This window comes from Coturnix japonica, chromosome 3 (genome assembly GCF_001577835.2).
Source record: "Coturnix japonica isolate 7356 chromosome 3, Coturnix japonica 2.1, whole genome shotgun sequence".
NCBI classification, from domain to species: domain Eukaryota; kingdom Metazoa; phylum Chordata; class Aves; order Galliformes; family Phasianidae; genus Coturnix; species Coturnix japonica.
In genome coordinates, this window is record NC_029518.1 from 10831474 (window position 1) to 10850610 (window position 19137).

A 19137-nucleotide genomic window follows, 5' to 3' on the forward strand; every position below is an offset into this window, starting at 1 on the left:
CGTGTGCTCTTGTTTATAAGCTGAATGAAGCAGAACATCTTCCATGCTTATGGCCACGTGACAACCTGGTGAGAGGGGCTGCACTGTGCTCATGATCCCTTAGCGTTCACTGGCAGAAGTAATAGGCTTTTATTTTTATGGTTCTATGGGTGCATCAGCCATATGACTTTCTTTGCATTTTAAAATCCAGCTTCAGCTTTCATGAGGTTTCTAAATCTGCCCTTGTGAGCTCCAGCTTCATCTGGCCCTGTTGGGTGCTGGTGTCCCTCCTTGCTCTGATCGAATTGTGGCCACCAGCCAGGCAGTAGCTGGATGGATGCTCAGGAGCCACATGGTTTTTACACACACAGTGATGTTTGGGACTGAGAATGGGAAGGATTTAGCCACAATATTTGTACAGCTCTTGTGCAGAGCTCTGAGATGTTCATCCTGGAGAAGGCCCTGGAGAGACCTGGTAGCAGCCTAAAGGTATCTAAAGGGAAATGGTAAGAAAGAAGGGGATGGACTCTTTAGTGGGATCTCTTGTGATAGGACAAAGGGAAAGGTTTTCAATCTAAAAGAGGGGAGATTTAGAGTGGACAGACAGAAGTTTTTTCTTATAATAAGGATAGAGAAGTACTGGAACGGGTTGCCCAGGGACATGGTGGATATTCCATCTCTGGAGACATTCAGAGTCAGGCTGGAAGGGGCTCTGAGCACCTGATTGAGCTATAGGTGTCCCTGTTCATTGCAGGGCAATTGCAGTAGATGGCCTTTAAGGATCTCTTCCAACTCAGATTATTCTGTGGTTCTATGAGTGTGTTGCTGTACATCCTCCACCAATGGTGGTGTCACTGGGACTCTACTGGTTTGTGATGACAACAGCTGGGAGAGCTTTGCATTCTAGAAAGGGAGCAAATGGAGTTTTTTCAGTAATTCCTGTCACACTGGGAATGCCACTCCTTCTTGACTTGCTTTTAATGCAGAGAATCTCGATGTTTGTGCAGGTGAAAGAACGGTGAATCCCAAATGGTCCCATGCAAAAAAATGCAAACATTGCTGTGGTTAGCTTTCCACCCCAGGTGACAGGGACGGACTGTTTGCAAAACAGCACAGCTTATTTTTCTGCAGATCTCACCTCCTTACTCCTAAGGCTGAGGAACCTTGGGCACTGTATTCCTGGAGAAGCCCGGCTCTGGCTGCCCTACACTACTGCACGTAGCTGTGGCTTTGTTTTCATTAACAGTGTAGGATCTTCTCCTTCGCTTGCCAGCAGTGGCTCTGAATAGTGCTAGCCAGCAGGGCAGGGGAGGCAAAGTCTCCAGAACGCATCTAGCTCTAAGCTGAAGTGTCAATGGGTAACGTTGATCTCTGATTGATCCTGGTATCACTCAGTGTGAGGCTGTGAAGTTCTCAGCACTCTTAGAGCTGGGCTGCCTTTTCACTTAGGAAATCATCAAAGGAGACATGGGGAGCTTTCAGCAGTCATCCCATAGATGAAATCAACTTCCTGTCACTTCTTTCCATTTCTAACCAGCAACAGGAGCAACCTGACAGCATAGAAATGCCTGTGGAGTTGGGTTTTTTTTTGTGCTTTTTCCTTTCCCTTTTCTGTTCTCGTCCAGGAAGAGGAGGCTGCTTAAGGCTCTTAATTCAATACCACTGGACAAATGCTTTAACTCTCCACTGGTCCGTGACTCTTGTGAAAGGATGGCTGTGTTACAGCCAGCATACTGGGGGCTGGTGGCCACAGCAGCTGCCTCTCAGTACCCATCAGGGATGCAGTGAGCCTGTGGGGCACAAGACGCCTCACAGGGACAAGATGCCGAGGTTTTTGGTTCTGCACATGGGGGATACACAAACAGGTTTGCTAACACAGCAGCAGTGGCTGAACTGAAGAGGAAATGCTAACTCTCATCCTAAAATGAGATTGCAAAAACACTGAATAGTTAGTGAGGCTGCTAGAGAGCATCCCCGAAATGCTAGAATTGTACCCAGCTGGTATGTCCAACATCTGGCTTGTTAGCTTCCCTCTGCCCTTGTCTGAGGCTCTGTGGTCTGTGAATTGCTGTGCCTGGTGCCTTACAGCTCTGGCCAGCGGGTGGTGGATGAACTCTCACACATCCAGACCCTGGGGATGGCAGAGCAATCAGGAGAAGTCTGCAATTAGTTGGGCAACAAACATCTCCTGGGGGGACATGACCCCAGGGCCACCATGAGTGGAGAGCTGAGTGGTGGTTGTCATTAGGAGCTGCGATCTGGGATGTAGCTCATCCCACACCCTCACAGTGCTGTTTCAGAACGCTCTGAGAAGTGCAGTAGTTCAGCCAGACCTGAACCACACACACGCTCTTACTCTGCATCAGGCACGTTTCTGGCTCCGTCCTGTGCTTCTTCATTCAAACACAGTGCAAGCAGCATGCAGCACGCCCTGCAGGATCCTGCCGCGTCTTGCTGATCTCTCGATAGCTTGCTCAAGAAAGCCACCTCCTGTTCTGCAAGCTTCAACACCGTGTAATGGAAAAATGTAGAAGCGGGGCCCAGCTGTGCGTCACCCGCTGCCTTGGCAACCTCCGCCCGCGCTCAGCTCAGCCATAGGCGCGCAGGGCTGTCTGTCTGGCACGGTGATGGGACGCAGCACTCAGCATCCCCCAGCCCTTAGCAGAGTGGAGAGGGAGAACAAGGAAATACCAGGGCTTGCTCATGTGGCTGGAGCCTGCTGGGTGCTAACGCAGCAGGAATTTAGGAGCTCTGCAAGGAATTCCGTCGGCCTTCAAAGAAGGGGCAGAGGCATCTGGCACTTGGCCATTGTGCTTGTGTTAGTACAGGAAAAACACCCAATTTTTCCAACACTGCAGCAGCATTTCCTATTTGTAGGCTAACAACGCGCATTTCGCTGTATGGTACCAAATGACAATGAGGAACAGGGACCTGCTTATGCTGCTTTGTAGTAAAGTTTAAGCTTTACTCGCAGGCTTTACTTAAAGAAACAGGAAGCTGTGAGCTCCGTGGGTGCCTTCTGAGACCTCCAGAAAACCCTTTGTGAGTTGACTGGAAAGTGTACCAGGTTGCTGCTGTACCAGCAGGCTTGCTCTCTGGTGGGGCAGGAGAATGGGAATCAGGTGCAGGCGCTGGGCATGGACCCTTGAGGCACTGGAGGTGCTCAGCTATTGGTCACGCTTGCACTCAGCATTTTTGTTTCTTTCTGCTGCTGTCAAATGCCAGCAGGCTCCTGTACTTGACAGACCCGCTCCTGGGCTTCTGCAGCACCCCTACAGGGTGAAGTCCTGGCCATTAGCCGCTTACTGTCTCCAAATCACCCCACTTACGTGGAGAGGAGATTCTTTTTTCTCTTATTTTCTTTGAAAAAAAATAAAAATACTAAAAATAGCCTGTTGGAGACCTAGTGACTAAGTCAAGTGCTGCTGAAGTAAACAAACAACAAAGTGTCTGAGGGAAGATGACTAAATTTTTCTACCTCCTCTTCTGCTTCCCTCACCCTCAGAGCTAAACATAGTCTCCTTCGGCAGGAGGATTTGCTGCTGCCCACAGTGACAGCCTTGCAGATATGGGCTTGCCGAGCCCCAGTCATATGGAGAACCAGGCACCTTCCCTACGTTCGTTTCTCTTCTCACTCCCTCTTCCCCCAAGAGAAAATATATTTAGAAATGCTAAGACACAATGAGCTAAACTCTGCCTTTGTTCCACCCACGTTTATAATGGGTTCATTGTATCGCATCCGCCAGCGCCTTTGTGATTATATGGCTAGATATAACAGCCTCCTACCCTTCACTTTCTTGTCCTTATTTGGACCAGAAAATGGCTCAAGCCTTTTCTTCAAATTTGATAGGGTTGTTCTGGGAAAGACTATTTGGATTTTAACTTGAAACCCGCCATTTCTACTTCTTGAAAGGATGTCACAGCTTGTTGGAGGGGAGCTGCTTGTTGCTAAAGCGGCGCTCAGAGGCTGGTGCTGGAGTTATGTGCTCAGACACCACGCCATGCCGCGTGCCTGGCTGCTGCTGCTTGCCTCAAATACAGCCTCTTTCAAGAGAAATATTTAGTTTAGAAACTACGTCCCTTTAAAAAAAAAAAAAAAAGGAAAAAGGCAAATGTGCATTTTCAGGTCTCACTCTTTAAATGAGGAATCTGAATTGGCTGGGTCACCTCTGGGTGCACTGTGTGGGCTGTGTGGGCTGCTCAGACCCTCTGCTCCCACATGCCAGGATGGGGATGACAGTGTGCGGGAGGCAGACTCCTCTCATTTAGAATCATAGAATCACAGGACACCACAATCTGGAACGGGCCCATAAGCGTCATTGAGTCCAGCTCCTCTGAGACTGTTCCACATCCCAGCATGTCCTCCATGTACCAGCCTCAGCCCTGCAGGGTGACACGCTGTCCTGAGCACAGTGCTATTTTAGTATCAGCACGGTTCTTCTTCAGTATCTTAGGACTTTACAACTGAAATCTTCTTTTTCCTGCCCTGTGCCAGCCCTGCATGTCGGCACAAGGCTGGGTTGGAAAGCCACGGAGCTGTGACTGAGGCAGGTTGGTGCTCTCAGCAGCTGCTGTGTCAGCAGGGGCTCCTCCAGCCATGCAGCACCAGCTTCTCTGACGTGAGAGCCAATAAAGTCTACAGAGCACTTTGCTCCGTCAAAGTGCTATCCAAACACAAGGGGCTCCAAGCGCAAATGAAAGTGCTAAACTGATTTAAAGGCAAATTAAAAGGTCATGCATGTTGAACATTCAGCTTTATGGTTTGGTTGTGTTTATGAAACTCATAACTGCTCTTTTAAACCAGCTTTTTACACTCGGTGTACACAGTAAATGCAGGCGTGGTTGGGGCTGATGACTAATTTTAAAAAACATATTTATTCTAAGCAAACTATCATAGCTCTCACCATGACTTTTCCCCTTCCTTGTGCTCCTCCTGCAGCCTCCAGCACTTAGGCCGCTCTCAAGATTATTGCACTTTCTCTTGGTAGAAGGGTGCATTTCCAGACTGCATCATTAACCTTTCATGACGTGGCATTGGTTTTGCAGAATCTTGCTTATGTAGCCCCGATGCTTGTGGACAGTATGCTCCTGGAGCTTTGTATGTATAGCATGTACACCAATTGGAGCTGCTTGCTGGGGAAGCAGCAGTCCACCAGAAGTGACCAACTGTTTCCCTTGAATAGTCTAAGCCGAAAATTGCTTAACAAATGTCATTTGTATGTACCTAATGAGTAACAAAGACATTTCCAGAGATCTGGATCGGTTCCCTCTCAGGAAAGTGGGCTGGACTTGCCTAATGCGTACAATTAATTCATGCAGCTTTACTGGAAAGCCAGTTATGACTGATTTGTGCTAGGAAGATTTTGCCTTGACTGAAGAGGAGGCTGCCAGTCGGGAAGCAACACTCACAGAGACAACCGCAGCTCCAGGGCCACTTCTGCCTCTCTCGCACCCGATGCTTTTGATTCAGCCCCCTGCACATGCCCACACATCACTGTGCACCGTGAGTGAACAGGGGGAGGCTGCGACCATCTCCGCACACCGGGTGCTGCTGCCGGTCCCACAGCAATAGGGCTTCCTCCTATTGTCAGAGGGAAGGCCGCTTCCAAGCACCACGGACACCCATCTGGGCTTTCTCCTCTCCAGCATCGTAGGCAGGAAGGGGGAGTCTGCAATGAGCTCCTGTTTTTTTCCAATAGGCTGGAATAATTCTCGATGATCCCAGCAGATGTTCCTGGCTTCCCTGCATTCTGGCCGAGGCTCCTCTGTCACTCGTGTTAATCTCCCTCAGATGGCAGAGAAGGCAGCAACTTCGGCCACATTGGTGTGGATGTGGGCGGTTTGCATTGGAAGAAGACTGCGTAAGACATTGGGCTGGCAGGGCTCCCCTCTCAGAAGGCTGCCCAGCAGCAGGGCACAGCCTGAGCTCCTTGTTAGCGACCTGGAGCACATCATGAGTGGTTTCAGCAGTGATCCTGTGTGCAGGGGGCACAGAGGAGGCCGCTGGCAGCATGCAGGTCCCTGCCTGCCCTGCCCCATTGCCATCTGCCACCAGCACCCTGCACACTAAGCAGAGCTGGCCTCCTCGCCTCCCCGATGGAGCTTTTCCCAGTGAAGGGAAACAGCCATCACTAGGGAAACCTTAACTACTTTCTAAAGACCAAAAGAAAACGCATTCGTTCTTTTAAACATGGAAAACGAAATGGCTTCCTTTCCCTTGGCTGTGTGCGTGTGGCCCCTGAGCAAGCCGACACGGAGTGAACTCTGCGGGCAAACGCTGCCCCACGTATTTATTTATTGCAGAGGAGGCCTCTCCAGTGCAAAGTCTGCTCTCCTCAGCTGCTTGAGTTGCTGTTTGTCAAACCGCAAGGCTGCAGACACAAGGAGCAGCTCACCAGCCCAGCTCAGCAGTGAGGCGTCACGCTCCAGCTGCATGACCTTGACTCCAGCAGCGCATAAAAAGGATCCATCTCCAGCTATTTCCAGGAATGTTCAGTCCTGTCAAACCATAGGAAACCATAATTGGTTGGATATTAGGAGAAGTTTTTCTCAGAAAGAGTGGTGATGCACTGGCACAGGCTGCCCAGGGAGGTGGTGGGGTCACCGTCTATGGAGGTGTTAAAGGAATGAGGAGATGTGGCACTGAGGGGTTAGTGGGCATGGTGGAGGTGGGTTGGTGGTTGGACATGATGGTCTTAGACGGCTTTTCCAATCTTATAGATTCTATGATAATTCCAACAAATGAAATTGTTTTCTGCCCATCTCTCTGTCTCGATGCACTGTGAAGGGCAAAGCAGCCCCAGCTCCCCATAGCACCAACCGAACCCAGCTCTGAGAAGGGGAAGGGAGTGGCCAGAAGAGCCCATATCCCTGAGCAGGCACGAGAGGAAAGCCATCTGCCAGGGGGAAAATGTGCAGTGAGGACTGAGCTCATCAGTCACTTTTTTGTTTAATCTAATTAAACACAATGTATCCTCTGACCTTCTGGGTTGGCCTAAGTTCTCCCATGTTGTTCTTTCCGTATAAAGCTCTATTGACAGACGGGGAAAGCCTGGCGTTTGCCTTAAGCTTCAGATAAGCAAAGTTAAACACAGAGAAGATTAAATTGTTTTCCCAGCACTCCTCTCCTCTCTCCTTGCCTAGTTGTGGGTCCTGTCCAGGAGGGCTCAGCTCCACTGGTCCTGTTCACCATACCACAGATGGGATGAGCTGATGAGGGGCTGGGAAAGCAGAGGCAGAAATTGGCTCTGCCAGGTGCTCAGCTTCATTTCCATGTAGCAGATGATGAGTGCAAATGATGCTGCTCCTCACCACGTTTATTTTCAGTCACTAAATTGCTGCATAGCAGCTGATGGATCAGCATGTGCTGATGTTCAAAGTGTCAAACTGCATTGGACACCTTCTGCACATCCCCTGCTTATCTAGGCTACATGCAGCTGCTGTGAGAGCTCAATTGGCCAGCACAGCTTTGGGAGTTTTTGGGGAGGGGAAGCAGCTGGGGGCTGGAATTTGGAGAGAGCGGGGTGTCATGATGCCACAAGCAGCTGTAAGTGATGCATGTATGGCACGGGCTCTGACCAAACAAAACAAGCGTGTTCAGCTCTTGGCATGATGTGCCGCCTGCTCACTTCATTGTGGGCAAATAAGATTTCAGCAGTGACAGTGGCTCAGCACTCCCTTTGCATCCTAACAGAGCAGGAGACCCCTATTCACCCTGTTCACCGAGTACACTCAGTTCAAAGCTGGTCTCTGTGAGCCAAGCACACCGAGAGCTTGGGCAGCCCTAGCAAAGTGGGACCAGTGGTTTGCACTGCTCCAGGGGACCCTTGGCTTCATTCTGCCAGCATCTTGATGTGCATCAAGGTTGTAGGTGCTGAGCTGTAGCCCCTGAAAAACAAAATCTTGAATTGCTTTGGCTGTTTTCCTGAGGCTGAGGGACTTACAGAGCTGCTGTAGGGTACCAGGATACCTTCTCTTTGTTTCAGACGAGGTGGGTTGAGCTTATCTGGGGTCCAGACTCCCTCAGTTTTTTCCTCACTCTTTTTTCATGACATCTGTCAGGACTTGATGTTTCTATTTTAAAAACAAAAAGAGGGACCCCCCCCCCCCCGCCCCCCCCAGCTTTCCTCTCACTCTCTGCCAAGAGCAGAACAAAGAACAGCTACAGCACACCAGTTCTGGCACAGCGCTTGGAAATAAAAACATCCATCCTCATGTCAGGTAGGGAACTGCCCTGCCAAGGCCAGCAAGCCATGCTGCTGAGCAAAGCTGCTGTGCAGAGGGTTGCAGGGGATGCCTGGTGTCACCCACTGTGGCAGAGCTCCGTGTCAAGCTGCTGTGCTCACATACTGGTACCAGTGTGTGCTTGGATGCTCCTGGTACCAGGCAGTTGCCCTGGGGAAGAGCCAGCTTCACCTCCTGGCTGGGAAGGGGAAAGGGAATGGGGAAAGGACTTTGCTCCCAACCTCTATCCCCCTACCTGCTCTGTGCAGTGCCCTACTGCCTCAGGGCTGGGATGTAGTGCTGTGTAACTCAGTGGAGTTTCCACACTGCAGACACTGACATCCTTGTCTGGCTCCTTCCTATCCTTTTAAACATGTCAGCAGTTCCCAGCATGGATTCCTGTGCTGTGAGTTCACTCCAGACAAGCATCCAAGCTGCAAGTTGGGGCTGCTGGCTCTTCTCCGCTTGTCTGCAAAGTGTTACTGGAACAGAGGCCAGCTCTCCAAACACAAGGAAGATATTACTGGGCCCTTCTGGAAGGCTCCCTCACATGCATTAGGAGTGGAGCAAGTGAGGATAATTTATCTGTGGACTTCCAGCTGAACCCAGTAGCTCCTTGTGGCCAGGATAAAGCTTGTTTGTCTCCTCTACAAGAAGGCATTTTTCCATTGTCGCTGCCTTTTGTTAGCAGCGTGTTCCCCAGAACAATCCAGGGAAAACCTCTCCCCAGGAAGGAGCACGCCTTCAAGAGAGGTTTTCATATATCCAACGACACTCTCACTGAAGTAATGTAAATAGTTTTGTACAATCCATCTGGCAAAGAACACAACGCATCAGGAGGGAATTCTTCTCCAAAACGTGGTTACTGATCAGCCAGAGCGGGCAGGCTGGACGTGGGCATGTTGTAAACCTGATAAGCAAAGCAGCTGTCATTCAGTGGGGAGCAAAAAATGCCTTGGTGAGCTTTTGCATGTGTGAGTGTCTCTTCCTACCCACTGGGTCCGAAGTGGAGCTTTGTGCCCCAGGAGGAACCTTGGGCTCCCTTCCCCACTTGGTCTGCTGTGATCTGCAGCAGTCATGCATTCCTAAAGATGGGCAAATGTCCTCGTGGTGCTGGGATACGGGGGATCAGAGACAAGGTGATGCGTATGGCTGTGCTGTCATCATCAGAAGCAGCTGGAAGAAAGGCTGCCTACTTTACAGAAGTTACTCGTGATTTTTGAATGTAGTGCTGAGGCCCAGTGACTCTGCCTTGGCGCAGGGTGATGGGAAAAGAGCAGATTCTCTATTTGCTTTCCATTCTGTGCTGGCTCTGGTGCCTACTGCTCTGTCCAAGATGGCCACGTGCTGCCTAGAGTGACTTTATGGACAGTAAAAGCTTAAAACATTGCATTCATCTTCACGGTTTTTTTCTCCTCAGAGCAAATCATGGCGGAAGATCAAGAACATGGTGCACTGGTCCCCGTTTGTGATGTCCTTCAAGAAAAAGTATCCCTGGATCCAGCTTGCAGGACACGCAGGTAGAGAGCAATGGGAATGCCAGGGGCTCTTTCAGTCATGGAGATACTTCTGATGTATTGGGCTGCCCCTCTTGGTTTGGGGAGGCTCCTTGCCACCCCACACCCAGATTTAGTGCCTTGTGGTCTCTTGTCACCCTCAGGTAGTTTCAAGGCGGCAGCCAATGGCAGGATACTGAAGAAGCACTGTGAATCAGAGCAGCGCTGCCTTGACCGCCTGATGAACGATGTCCTGAAGCCCTACGTTCCTGCCTACCACGGGGATGTCATGAAGGATGGGGAGCGATACAACCAGATGGAAGATCTGCTAGCTGAATTTGACTCCCCCTGTGTTATGGACTGCAAGATGGGGGTCAGGTGAGTGACTCTGGGGGCATTGCTTGAGTTCTAAAATACTGAAAGCAGAGGGTGAAATCCTCTGAAGCATACAGGTGAGAGTACCACCTCCAGCCAGAGCTAAGCCAACAGCATGAAGAGAGCGGTATTAGCGACATTTCTGAGAACACTGATTCTCTATTCTCCTGTTTTATTCTGCCTGCCCCAATGTCATGGGTTTGGTGATGGCAGCTGAAGCGTTTTTATCTGCAGTGTTTCTCAAAGGGGCTGCTGCACTGAGGATGGCTACTCTATAATCATTTTCTCCTCTGAGAGAAACATCAGAAATACACAAACTTCATCCCACAGGGGCTGCTCAGCATCCTCCCCTTGCATTTTGTAAACCACATGTTCCTTGCTGAGATTTTATTGCAAGCAACCTGGGCAGAGGGCTCAGCACTTCTGCATTGCTGTGCATGGAGTGTGGAATGTGAAGTTTAGCTATATGGGAAAGGAGGGGACAGATAAGGTCTCTCCTGAGTTGTTTTGCAGACATCTCTCCTGGCTTGGCAAGATGTTTGCAGAGTCTGAATACCAGCTGGTCTCAGCTGAGGCATCCTCGAGAGCGGCAAGAGGAGTTGTGTAGTGGCTCATTGCTGCTGAGGGAAGTCTTGTTTTCTGGAGGAAGGTTTCTAGCCTGCCAGAGTGAAGAAAATCTCTGTCAGTGCATTCTGGCACATAGAGCTGCTCCTCCAGAGGATGCAGAGCTCTTTGCACACTCCCCTGCAGCCCCCCTCCTTAATCCCTAAAACCAGCTGCACCCTGGAGTCCTGAGGGTGATAGTGAGCACCTGGTCAGAGCTACATCCCTTCTACTTCTCTTTATTGTATAGAAACTTTTGCTATATGGTCCAGTTAAACCAGATAGATACTGGATAAAATCATCAGTAGCTGTATGGGAAACTGCTGATCACAGCCTGAACCTCAGATTAACCACCTGAGGCAAGCAATGAGTCAGCTGTGGGAGCACAGGTGAAGGCAATTCAGCTGTGCTACTGAAAGGGGTGGAGCTTGGCTGCACCTCTCCTAGATCTCACTTAAGGGCTGACTGCCACTAAGGCAGGATCTCTTAATCTGGAGATCATTCTTGTGTGGAGTTCACTGTAAGATTTCAATGTTGGTGAATATTTTCCATTTATCATAGATTATCTTTGTACCACAATAATCTTTTAGGCTGCCTTTGGTTCCTTGGTAAGGAGCAGATGTTGATGATGGAATGCTGATTTCAGCAGGACTATAGCTCTGAGGTGCAAACTGGATCACAGAATCATAGGAAGGTTTGGAATAGACCTTCTAAGATGATTTTTAAAGATGTTCATAGCCCTGCTGATATTCCCCCATCTCCTTACAGAACATACTTGGAGGAGGAGCTGATAAAGGCCCGGAAGAAGCCAAGCCTCAGGAAAGACATGTACCAGAAGATGATTGAGGTGGACCCTGATGCTCCCACTGAAGAGGAGAACGTGCTGCGGGCAGTCACCAAGCCCCGCTACATGCAGTGGAGGGAGACCATCAGCTCCACAGCCACATTGGGCTTCAGGATTGAGGGGATAAAGGTGAGACTGCCCCATGGGTGTGCAGCCAGCAGGAAGAGCTGCTGGGGGGCTTTTCAAAGCTACTCACGGTAGTATGCACACATAGAGCAGGCTGGTAGTGGAACAGTGCCATATTGGTGCTCTTCTGAAAGCTCAGCTGAGCTCAGGGCATCAATGAAAGGTGACAGTTTTAGCCATAATTCTGTTAAATCAGCCACTCTGCTTTTCCCTGCAGCTGGGCACTGCCTTTGCTCTGAGTTGCTGTGCTTATTTCTGGAGATGCATTTCATGGCCAGCAGAGCTCATCTCATTCTTTTTAACGCAACCATGCTCTCACACCCAAGGAGCAGCTCTGTGGCTTGGCCCCTTGCAGCATTTCCCAGCATTCAGCAACATGAGAAGCCCCAGCCTCTGCTGTGCTTGGGCTGCTGTCTGCAGCAGCTCTCTGCAGTGCCTGCAATGGGTCAGGCAGCCCTTTGCTACTATCTCCAGCTCCTGAAATCCTTTTTCTGCTGCAGGCATGTGCAAGCACGCCACGAGCTGCTCCTTCCTACCCTTTGCCTAGTTCCCATTACTGGTGCTTATTATAAAACAGCAGCTATATAAAAAGGGAGTGGGCCAGCTGGGGCTCGAGCTCATGTGCACTCTTTCTTCTTTTCTTCTCCCTGCTTACATGCTATAATCAAGAGTATCTGCCTATTTATAGGCCAGTTTGATGTATCCTTGGCCTCCAGTGGTGCTTCTCAGTCTGTGCTTTGGGGACGTTTTTGGACTTTATAGCAAAAACAGGTCGTATATGAAATTCTTGAAATGAAAAAGTAAAAAAAGCAACAACCCAAAACAACAAATCCTGTTCCCACACAGGCCAGAAAGTGCTGTGGATGGACATAAAAGCCTGGGCTGATGGAGGAGAGTTGTTCCCTGCTTTAGTCAGTTGTAAGAGCTGCAGCACAGTGTTGGCAGTGGAGTTTTTCCAAGCAGTGAGACAGCCCTTTAATTTTAAAATGTTGGAAAGTGCTGACCTCCAGGGCTAATCCTGCCACTGCAGCTAGGGGCTGCCTAATTTCATCAACGCTCTAATTACTGTAATTCTCCTTAAATCCCTTGGCTTCTGGCTTATATTCCCCTAAGCTAAAATATTAACAGTTTATGCTGATTTGTGGCTGTTGGAGCCAGGTGAGTTGTGTTGTGATGCTGCATCTCCTCCGTTCTGGGAACATTCAACCACAAATCTCCCCCTGCTTTCTTTCCTGCTGAGGGATAAGAGGCAGTGAACCCTTTGCTTATGGACTGATGCCGATGAGGGAGGTGTGTTTTAAGCCAGCAGCTGGATGCCTACAGAAGGGGAAGGGTTTGGTCCTGGGGGCATGGGCTCGCTGGGCATAACAGGAGGAGGGGAGCAGCAGCAGCACTAGTGGGCAGTGCAGGGCTGGCAGTGAGGATGGGGACAGGGATGGGGAGACTCTGCCAGCTGAGCTCCTGCTTTTCCTGTGACCTCAAGGTTATGGCTCTTCCTCTCCAGAATGGAGATCTTCCTTTGCGTAACGTAGTTAGTGCCACTTACTTAACTTTCTGGAGTTATGAACAGCAGCTATTAACAATGTTAATGAGTTAAAGAAGTACAAATGTTCCCTCTTGACCCAGTTTGAGCTTTCTGGAGAGTTGCCCTCTGCAAAAAAAAAAAAAAATATTGTTCAAGTTCCTGCTGTGACCTGAGAGTTGTTCACCACTTCCCACAGCAAGGCCGTGGTTGGATATTGCTACAGAAACATTCCTGGGACTGGTCCATTGGTGGGGGCTGATAACAGCTCCTAAGTACCTGTGCCTGTTATACCCCAGCTGGGCAGCTTGTGAGCCCTTTGGCCCTTGGTTCTGGTGGCCAAACTCAGCCCTGTCCCAGTGCCACCGGCACCAATTGGACCTGCTGGCAGGGAAAGCGGCCGTAGCTCTTATCAGCCTCCTCACAGTTGTGTAGTGTGGAAGCCAGCCCCCGTGGGGTTCAGACACCTGCAAATGTCACCGCAGTCATCAACCCTGTGGCAGCAGCATCTGGCTGGGCAAGGAAGCCGTGGGAGGGAGGTAATTGTGGGAGCAGCATTATGGGCAGCCCTCTTGGCTTTCGTGAAGACTGCCTTATCGGAAAGGCCATCTGCAGCTTGCATTATTTTTATGAGCACTTGGAAGTCCATCTCCTTTCTGGGATGCTTTGTGGAAAAAGTCGTGCTCCTTACTTGTGGAATTCATGCCGTGGCACTCCTACAGACTGGTGTCTGTCATCCCCCTGGGAGAGGGTGGGCTGATGTTGGAGCCACCACATCAGGATTCACGTGACGGATGTGTGGCGGTGCTGTCCACTTCCCCTATACGTTGTGTGCGTGCTCAGCGAGTCCTGATGCATACGTGGCTGCGGCCAAAGCCAGGTAGTGAGAGCTGAGCACGTGTGGCCTACAGATAGGATGCTTACTTGGGCAGGAGGTCCTGAACTGCACACGGGTTCTGCTCTTGGTGCTGGGCTCATCTCACCCAGCCCCTGCTCTGCTTCTTCATACTTATTCATCTTCCCCAGCCTACAGGATGTTTTTTGGCTCCTGCCCTCTCACTCCACTGCCCACACCCTGCATAGGGACGCATGTGGCTGCTGGAACACTCAAGCCCCTCCCCTGGCTGCCCGTCTCCCTGTCCCGCTCACAGCGCTGCCTTTCTTTCCAGAAAGAGGACGGCACTGTGAACCGGGACTTCAAGAAGACGCGGACAAAGGAACAGGTCACTGAGGCCTTCAGGGAGTTCACAAGGGGGAACCGCAATGTGCTGGTGAGTGGGAGATACTGCGGGATCTGCAGGGGAGAGGGTTCCTCTGGTGGCTGCTCTGCAGCCCAGGATAGCTCTCTGAAAAGAGAGATGGGGAAGAGAAACCCCATCCTGGTGTGTGGGTGGAGGGAGAGCAGCAGAAAGCAGCAGAAGACTGGGAAGTGGCACATGTTTGCTGCAGTGGTACTGACCAGGTCAAAGGCCACTGAGGGTGCTCGGGGTTCAGCCCAAAACCCACTGCAGAGGCTCTGTCCCCCCATCCCCTGGGCTAAGGGCTGTTCCCAGCTTTGCTTCTGGCCTGAGGTGTGACAGGGCCAGGACTGCTGCACTGCAGGGTGGGCTGCCCCACACAATGTGCCCTGGGCACGGGCACACCACAGAACTTCCTGGGTTGCACCACATTGCCCAGAGAGTAAGAGATCTGGCTGGGAACAACTCATACAGGCTGACAACTACCCTATTGGACAAAGGACTCCCATTTTAAGCTGTACAATATAAAGCCTACAGATGGATTGCTGCAGCTGGAGTGGCCCTTTTCTCCAAAAAGAGGGAACGCCATCTCTCCATACATATACACTATGAGAGAGGGGGTTCTGGAAGGGAAGCCCTCTGCCCTGTGCAGCAGTTTTCCTGCAGGCCTCTCACAGAGCTGACTGCTTCTTTTCCTTTGTCATTCCAGAACAGTTACCTGAACCGGTTGAAGGGGATCCGTGCTACCCTGGAGACGTCTCCGTTCTTCAAGTGCCATGAGGTAACACTCTCGCTCCTTCCTCACATCTCACTTAGGTACACCAGACTGGTTTGTCTCAGCTTGATTAAAGAGAGGAGCGGAGGTCAGAGGCTACACATTTCTAGAACTTTCCATTAATTCTAGTATCCATGTTTTAACACCTGTTGATCTAATCCTCATGTGGGAATGCAGCAGATGACTGGTGCCATATTCATGCATCTGGTTGGGCTCAGTTCTGATAGAAACCAGTGCTCATGCAGGTTAGAAGTTGCTGAGGAGAAATTCAAGCTGCTTGTGGTTTTGTATGACTGGGAGAAGTTCCAGGTGTAAAAGCATAGAGGTCTTCTGGAGAGAAGCTCCTGCCTGGGTGCACAGCTGAGGTACTGTGTGGCTATCAGCTTCTCCATGCCTCCAAACAAGGCTTCATTTTAGTCATGAATTGCAGACCTCCTCTGAGACTGCTATTGCTGAGCCAGGGCACCACAGTCAGGACACTTTCCTGGAAGGACACTATCATTGGCAAAGAGTATTTGATGCTGCATCTGGTTAATGAACTCTTGAGAGTGCATTTCCTTGGCATCTTACAGGCAAGAGAAGCTGGCACAGCTCCCCCTGCATGCAGCACAGCAGTGGGGGAAATGCAGGGAAACGCCACTTATGAATGTTTCAGGTCAGTGCAGTGATGGAAACAAAATGCTGCCTGCAATGAAGTGCCAGGAGTCCATTTGAAAACACAGAAACAAAACAGCCTTTCAAAGATGTTTTGAAAGCGGTTTCCAAGCCTTAAAAATTACGAAGAAGAGGCATTAACTTTCCGTCCTGCTTCGGGATGAAGCACAGCAGAGGGGCTGCCAGGTTCCTTGCACCCCAGGGGCCAGGGCTCCTCCAGGGAGCTGTGGGAGGATCCAGCCAGCCAAGCCAGGCAGCAAAGTGTCAGCACAAGGTTGTCCTTCAGATGCTCTGTTCTAGCCAAGAGAGGTGCCTGAGAGCTTTAGAGGGGGATCTGGGCTTGACAGAACGGTGCTTTATGCAGGATGCTGTGCCATCCCCTTGCTTTGGGAGCACACCGTTCTTTGGTGTTGCCTGTGGGGCTGGTGAGTGTGAGCAGTGGCAGCCAGCTGCCATGGGCTGGCCTTGGGAAGGCTCCCACTGGAAGGCTGAGGTTCATCTCACTCCTTCCCCAAGGACCTTGCCTTGGTTTCTGAAATTCCATCTCTCTCTTCTGTGCCTGTGTTTTGCTGACCTTCTCTTCTTGCCAGAAGCAGGGATTGAAGTAAATCAGCTGCTCTGAATACCTGGTTTGCATGTGCAAAAGCTGCCTGCAAAGCATTGCTTTTGCTCATGCAAAATCTTGACTTAACCTCTTGCAAATGCAGCCTGAGCTGCCCCGCAGCTGGCTGAGGAGGATGTGGCTGGGCCAATGCACCTCTAACTGTCCCCCTCTCTCTGCAGGTAATAGGGAGCTCCCTGCTCTTCATTCACGACAAAAAGGAACAAGCCAAAGTCTGGATGATCGACTTTGGGAAAACCACCCCGCTGCCCGAAGGACAAGTTCTCCAGCACAACGTGCCCTGGGTGGAAGGGAACAGAGAGGACGGCTACCTCTGGGGGCTGGACAACCTCATCCAGATCCTGACAGACTTGTCCCAGAGCGAGGACTTGCATTAAAGCCCACGTCCGACTCTGCCACTACCCAAACCTGCCCCCAACTGACTCTTCTGAACTGCACTACAAGACACTTTCCAACCCTTGCCCTTCCAATTTTAAAGCTATACTCTCCCTATTTAAGGTGGTTTTGTTGTGGTGTTTTGTTTTATTTTTTAGGGTATTTCCTCCCCCCCCATGTGTAAATACAAAGCTAACCTGCCAGAACAAATACTGAACTTGGAACCTTGGCTTCACAGAGTTGGTGGCAGCCTGGGAGGGATTGGTTAGATGGGCACGTGCTTTTGCCTCTTGTGCAGCCTGGTTTTCAGCGAACCTCCCTCCCAGGTGGCTGTGGATCAGGGATGCTGCAGCCAGGCTCTGTGGTGCTGCAGGGTTCTCCCTGCTCCAGCTTCAGAGGCTTCATCCCAAAAACACCTCTGGCTATGCCTGGAACCCTCCCATATACAATGGGTGCAAGCAAGAAAGGCTTGGAGATGGTGAAGAGTTTTTGTTGGGGGGTATCTGCTTTTGCCAGCACCTTTTGCCCTAGGAAACTGGCTGTGCTGAGTCCTTAGGAGTCACAAGAAAGGCAAGTTTGGGTTTTTCTCTTTGTGTTGGAGCCATCCCCTTAACCCTGTGGAGGCTGCTCCCCCCTTGATGAGTTACGGCAGGGCTGTGTGCTGGGTGCGGGGACCTATCATGGCCAGGTGCTGGGCATGGTGATGGTGCAAGTTGCTTGTTGGAGATTCAACCCCAGCTCTCCATTCTCTGTGGGGAATAGAGGCTTTGCTAGGGCTGCAGGGAGAAAAACAGCATAGAGGAGCCCACTGGAACCTAAGGCAGCCAACCAGTTCGGCTGCTCTTCATCCCATGCATGCCAAGGGCTGTGCTGCTGTAGGGGTTGTGCTGCCAGTACCTGCTCCTGGCCCAGGACCTCCCTCCTGCCCGCAACACCTCCAGCGTTCCCCTGGGGCCAGTTCCATGCCCAGTAGGGGCTGGAGGTCACGGGGACAAGCAGCATTCAAGAAGCAACACCAGTCTCGATGGCAAAGCAGGGAGGGAGGAGGCACCCCTGCGCCTTCCCTTCTTTTTTGTCTTTGCGATGCTTGCAGGCTCTGCTCTCGGCCGTGAGCTCCCCAGCCTGCGTCCGGCCTCCCTGCTCCGAGTCCTGTGAAAACAAGCAGTTCCCTATTCAGGGCGGAGGCTATTTTTTGACTTCCTGGAACATTTGAACTAAGCAGCTTGCTCGCATCAGCGCTGGCTCGCTAAAGGTCAGCTATTGACAGATGGCAGGGCTGAGCTGCAGCCCCAGGCCCCGCTCATCCCTCTGCAGAGGAGATGCTCCGGGGCCTCCGTGCTGCGGGTCTGTTTCAGGTAGTGATGATGGGGACCAGGCCATCAAGCCAGTCACAGCCGTGCCCCAACATCTGTCCCCACTATTGAGGTCAAGGTTTGTTTCAGCCCGTATCTCCCCATTGGAAATGGTCGCAGTGCTGCAGCTCTTTGTCAGGCTATTGGGAGCAGCCCATGCAGAAGTGCCTTACAGACTTGCCTCTGCTCCGTTGGTGTCACGGAAAAGGTTGGGTTGGTGGTTGGTTCGTTTGTTTGTTTTTAAGTTATATTTATTTCATCCCATTTTAATTGCACAAAACACTAAACCTTAATGCATGGAATCCCCGTTGTTTTAACTGTCTTTTGAGTTTTTAAACCATCCCTTTTCCAGCTTTGGAGAAAGGATTTGAACAGATACGCTTAGATATGTACCAGTTATCGCTGTACTTTAGCTCTGAGTTGCTCATATATATATGTATTAATTTTTAAGCCTGTTTGTAAACCAGATCCCTCACTTGGTGGCTTCAAAAGAAGCGGACTGTTTCTCTCAGCTGCCCTTCCTGAAGGCCGGGATGGTTGTTGTGAGCTGCTCCCCACCTCCCCTTTGGACCACTGGGTAACTGCTCTGAACACCAACGCACAGTGCCTGTACCAACCTCCTGTAACGGTCCCAATAAAGGCCTATGGGAAGCAGCCTGTGGTGTGGCTCTGTGTGTGTGTGCAGCTCACTGTAGGGTTGGGTTTGCTGTCCCTGTGAGCGCCCAGCCTGGAAAACAGACCTGGCAGCACCTGTGCTGCTCACCGCGGGGCCCTTAAGGCCAATTGTGGGATGCCTTTTGCTTAGGGATGTGAAACCTCCTTGTATCCAAAATAATCGCTAGCAGCACCGAGCAGGCGCTGCTCCAACCTCCCCCAGCGGTTTCGGGTTTGCTGCTCTCCCGCAGTGCCGCTGCCGCCCCCTGGTGCTGTGTTGGGAATGTGGAGGGCTTCCA

At 50.9% G+C, this 19137-nt stretch overlaps 1 protein-coding gene across 1 annotated transcript in view; it reads left to right on the plus strand.

The window, feature by feature from the left end:
• Positions 1-18838, plus strand: part of ITPKB (inositol-trisphosphate 3-kinase B) — a 48058-nt gene extending 29220 nt beyond the window's left edge. The window contains exons 3-8 of the mRNA XM_015856978.2: positions 9623-9722; positions 9863-10076; positions 11445-11649; positions 14338-14439; positions 15116-15187; positions 16619-18838. Coding sequence (XP_015712464.1) covers positions 9623-9722; positions 9863-10076; positions 11445-11649; positions 14338-14439; positions 15116-15187; positions 16619-16834 — 909 coding nt within the window. The 3' untranslated portion in view covers positions 16835-18838. The remainder of the gene's footprint in view (positions 1-9622; positions 9723-9862; positions 10077-11444; positions 11650-14337; positions 14440-15115; positions 15188-16618) is intronic.
• Positions 18839-19137: the final 299 nt, after the last annotated feature.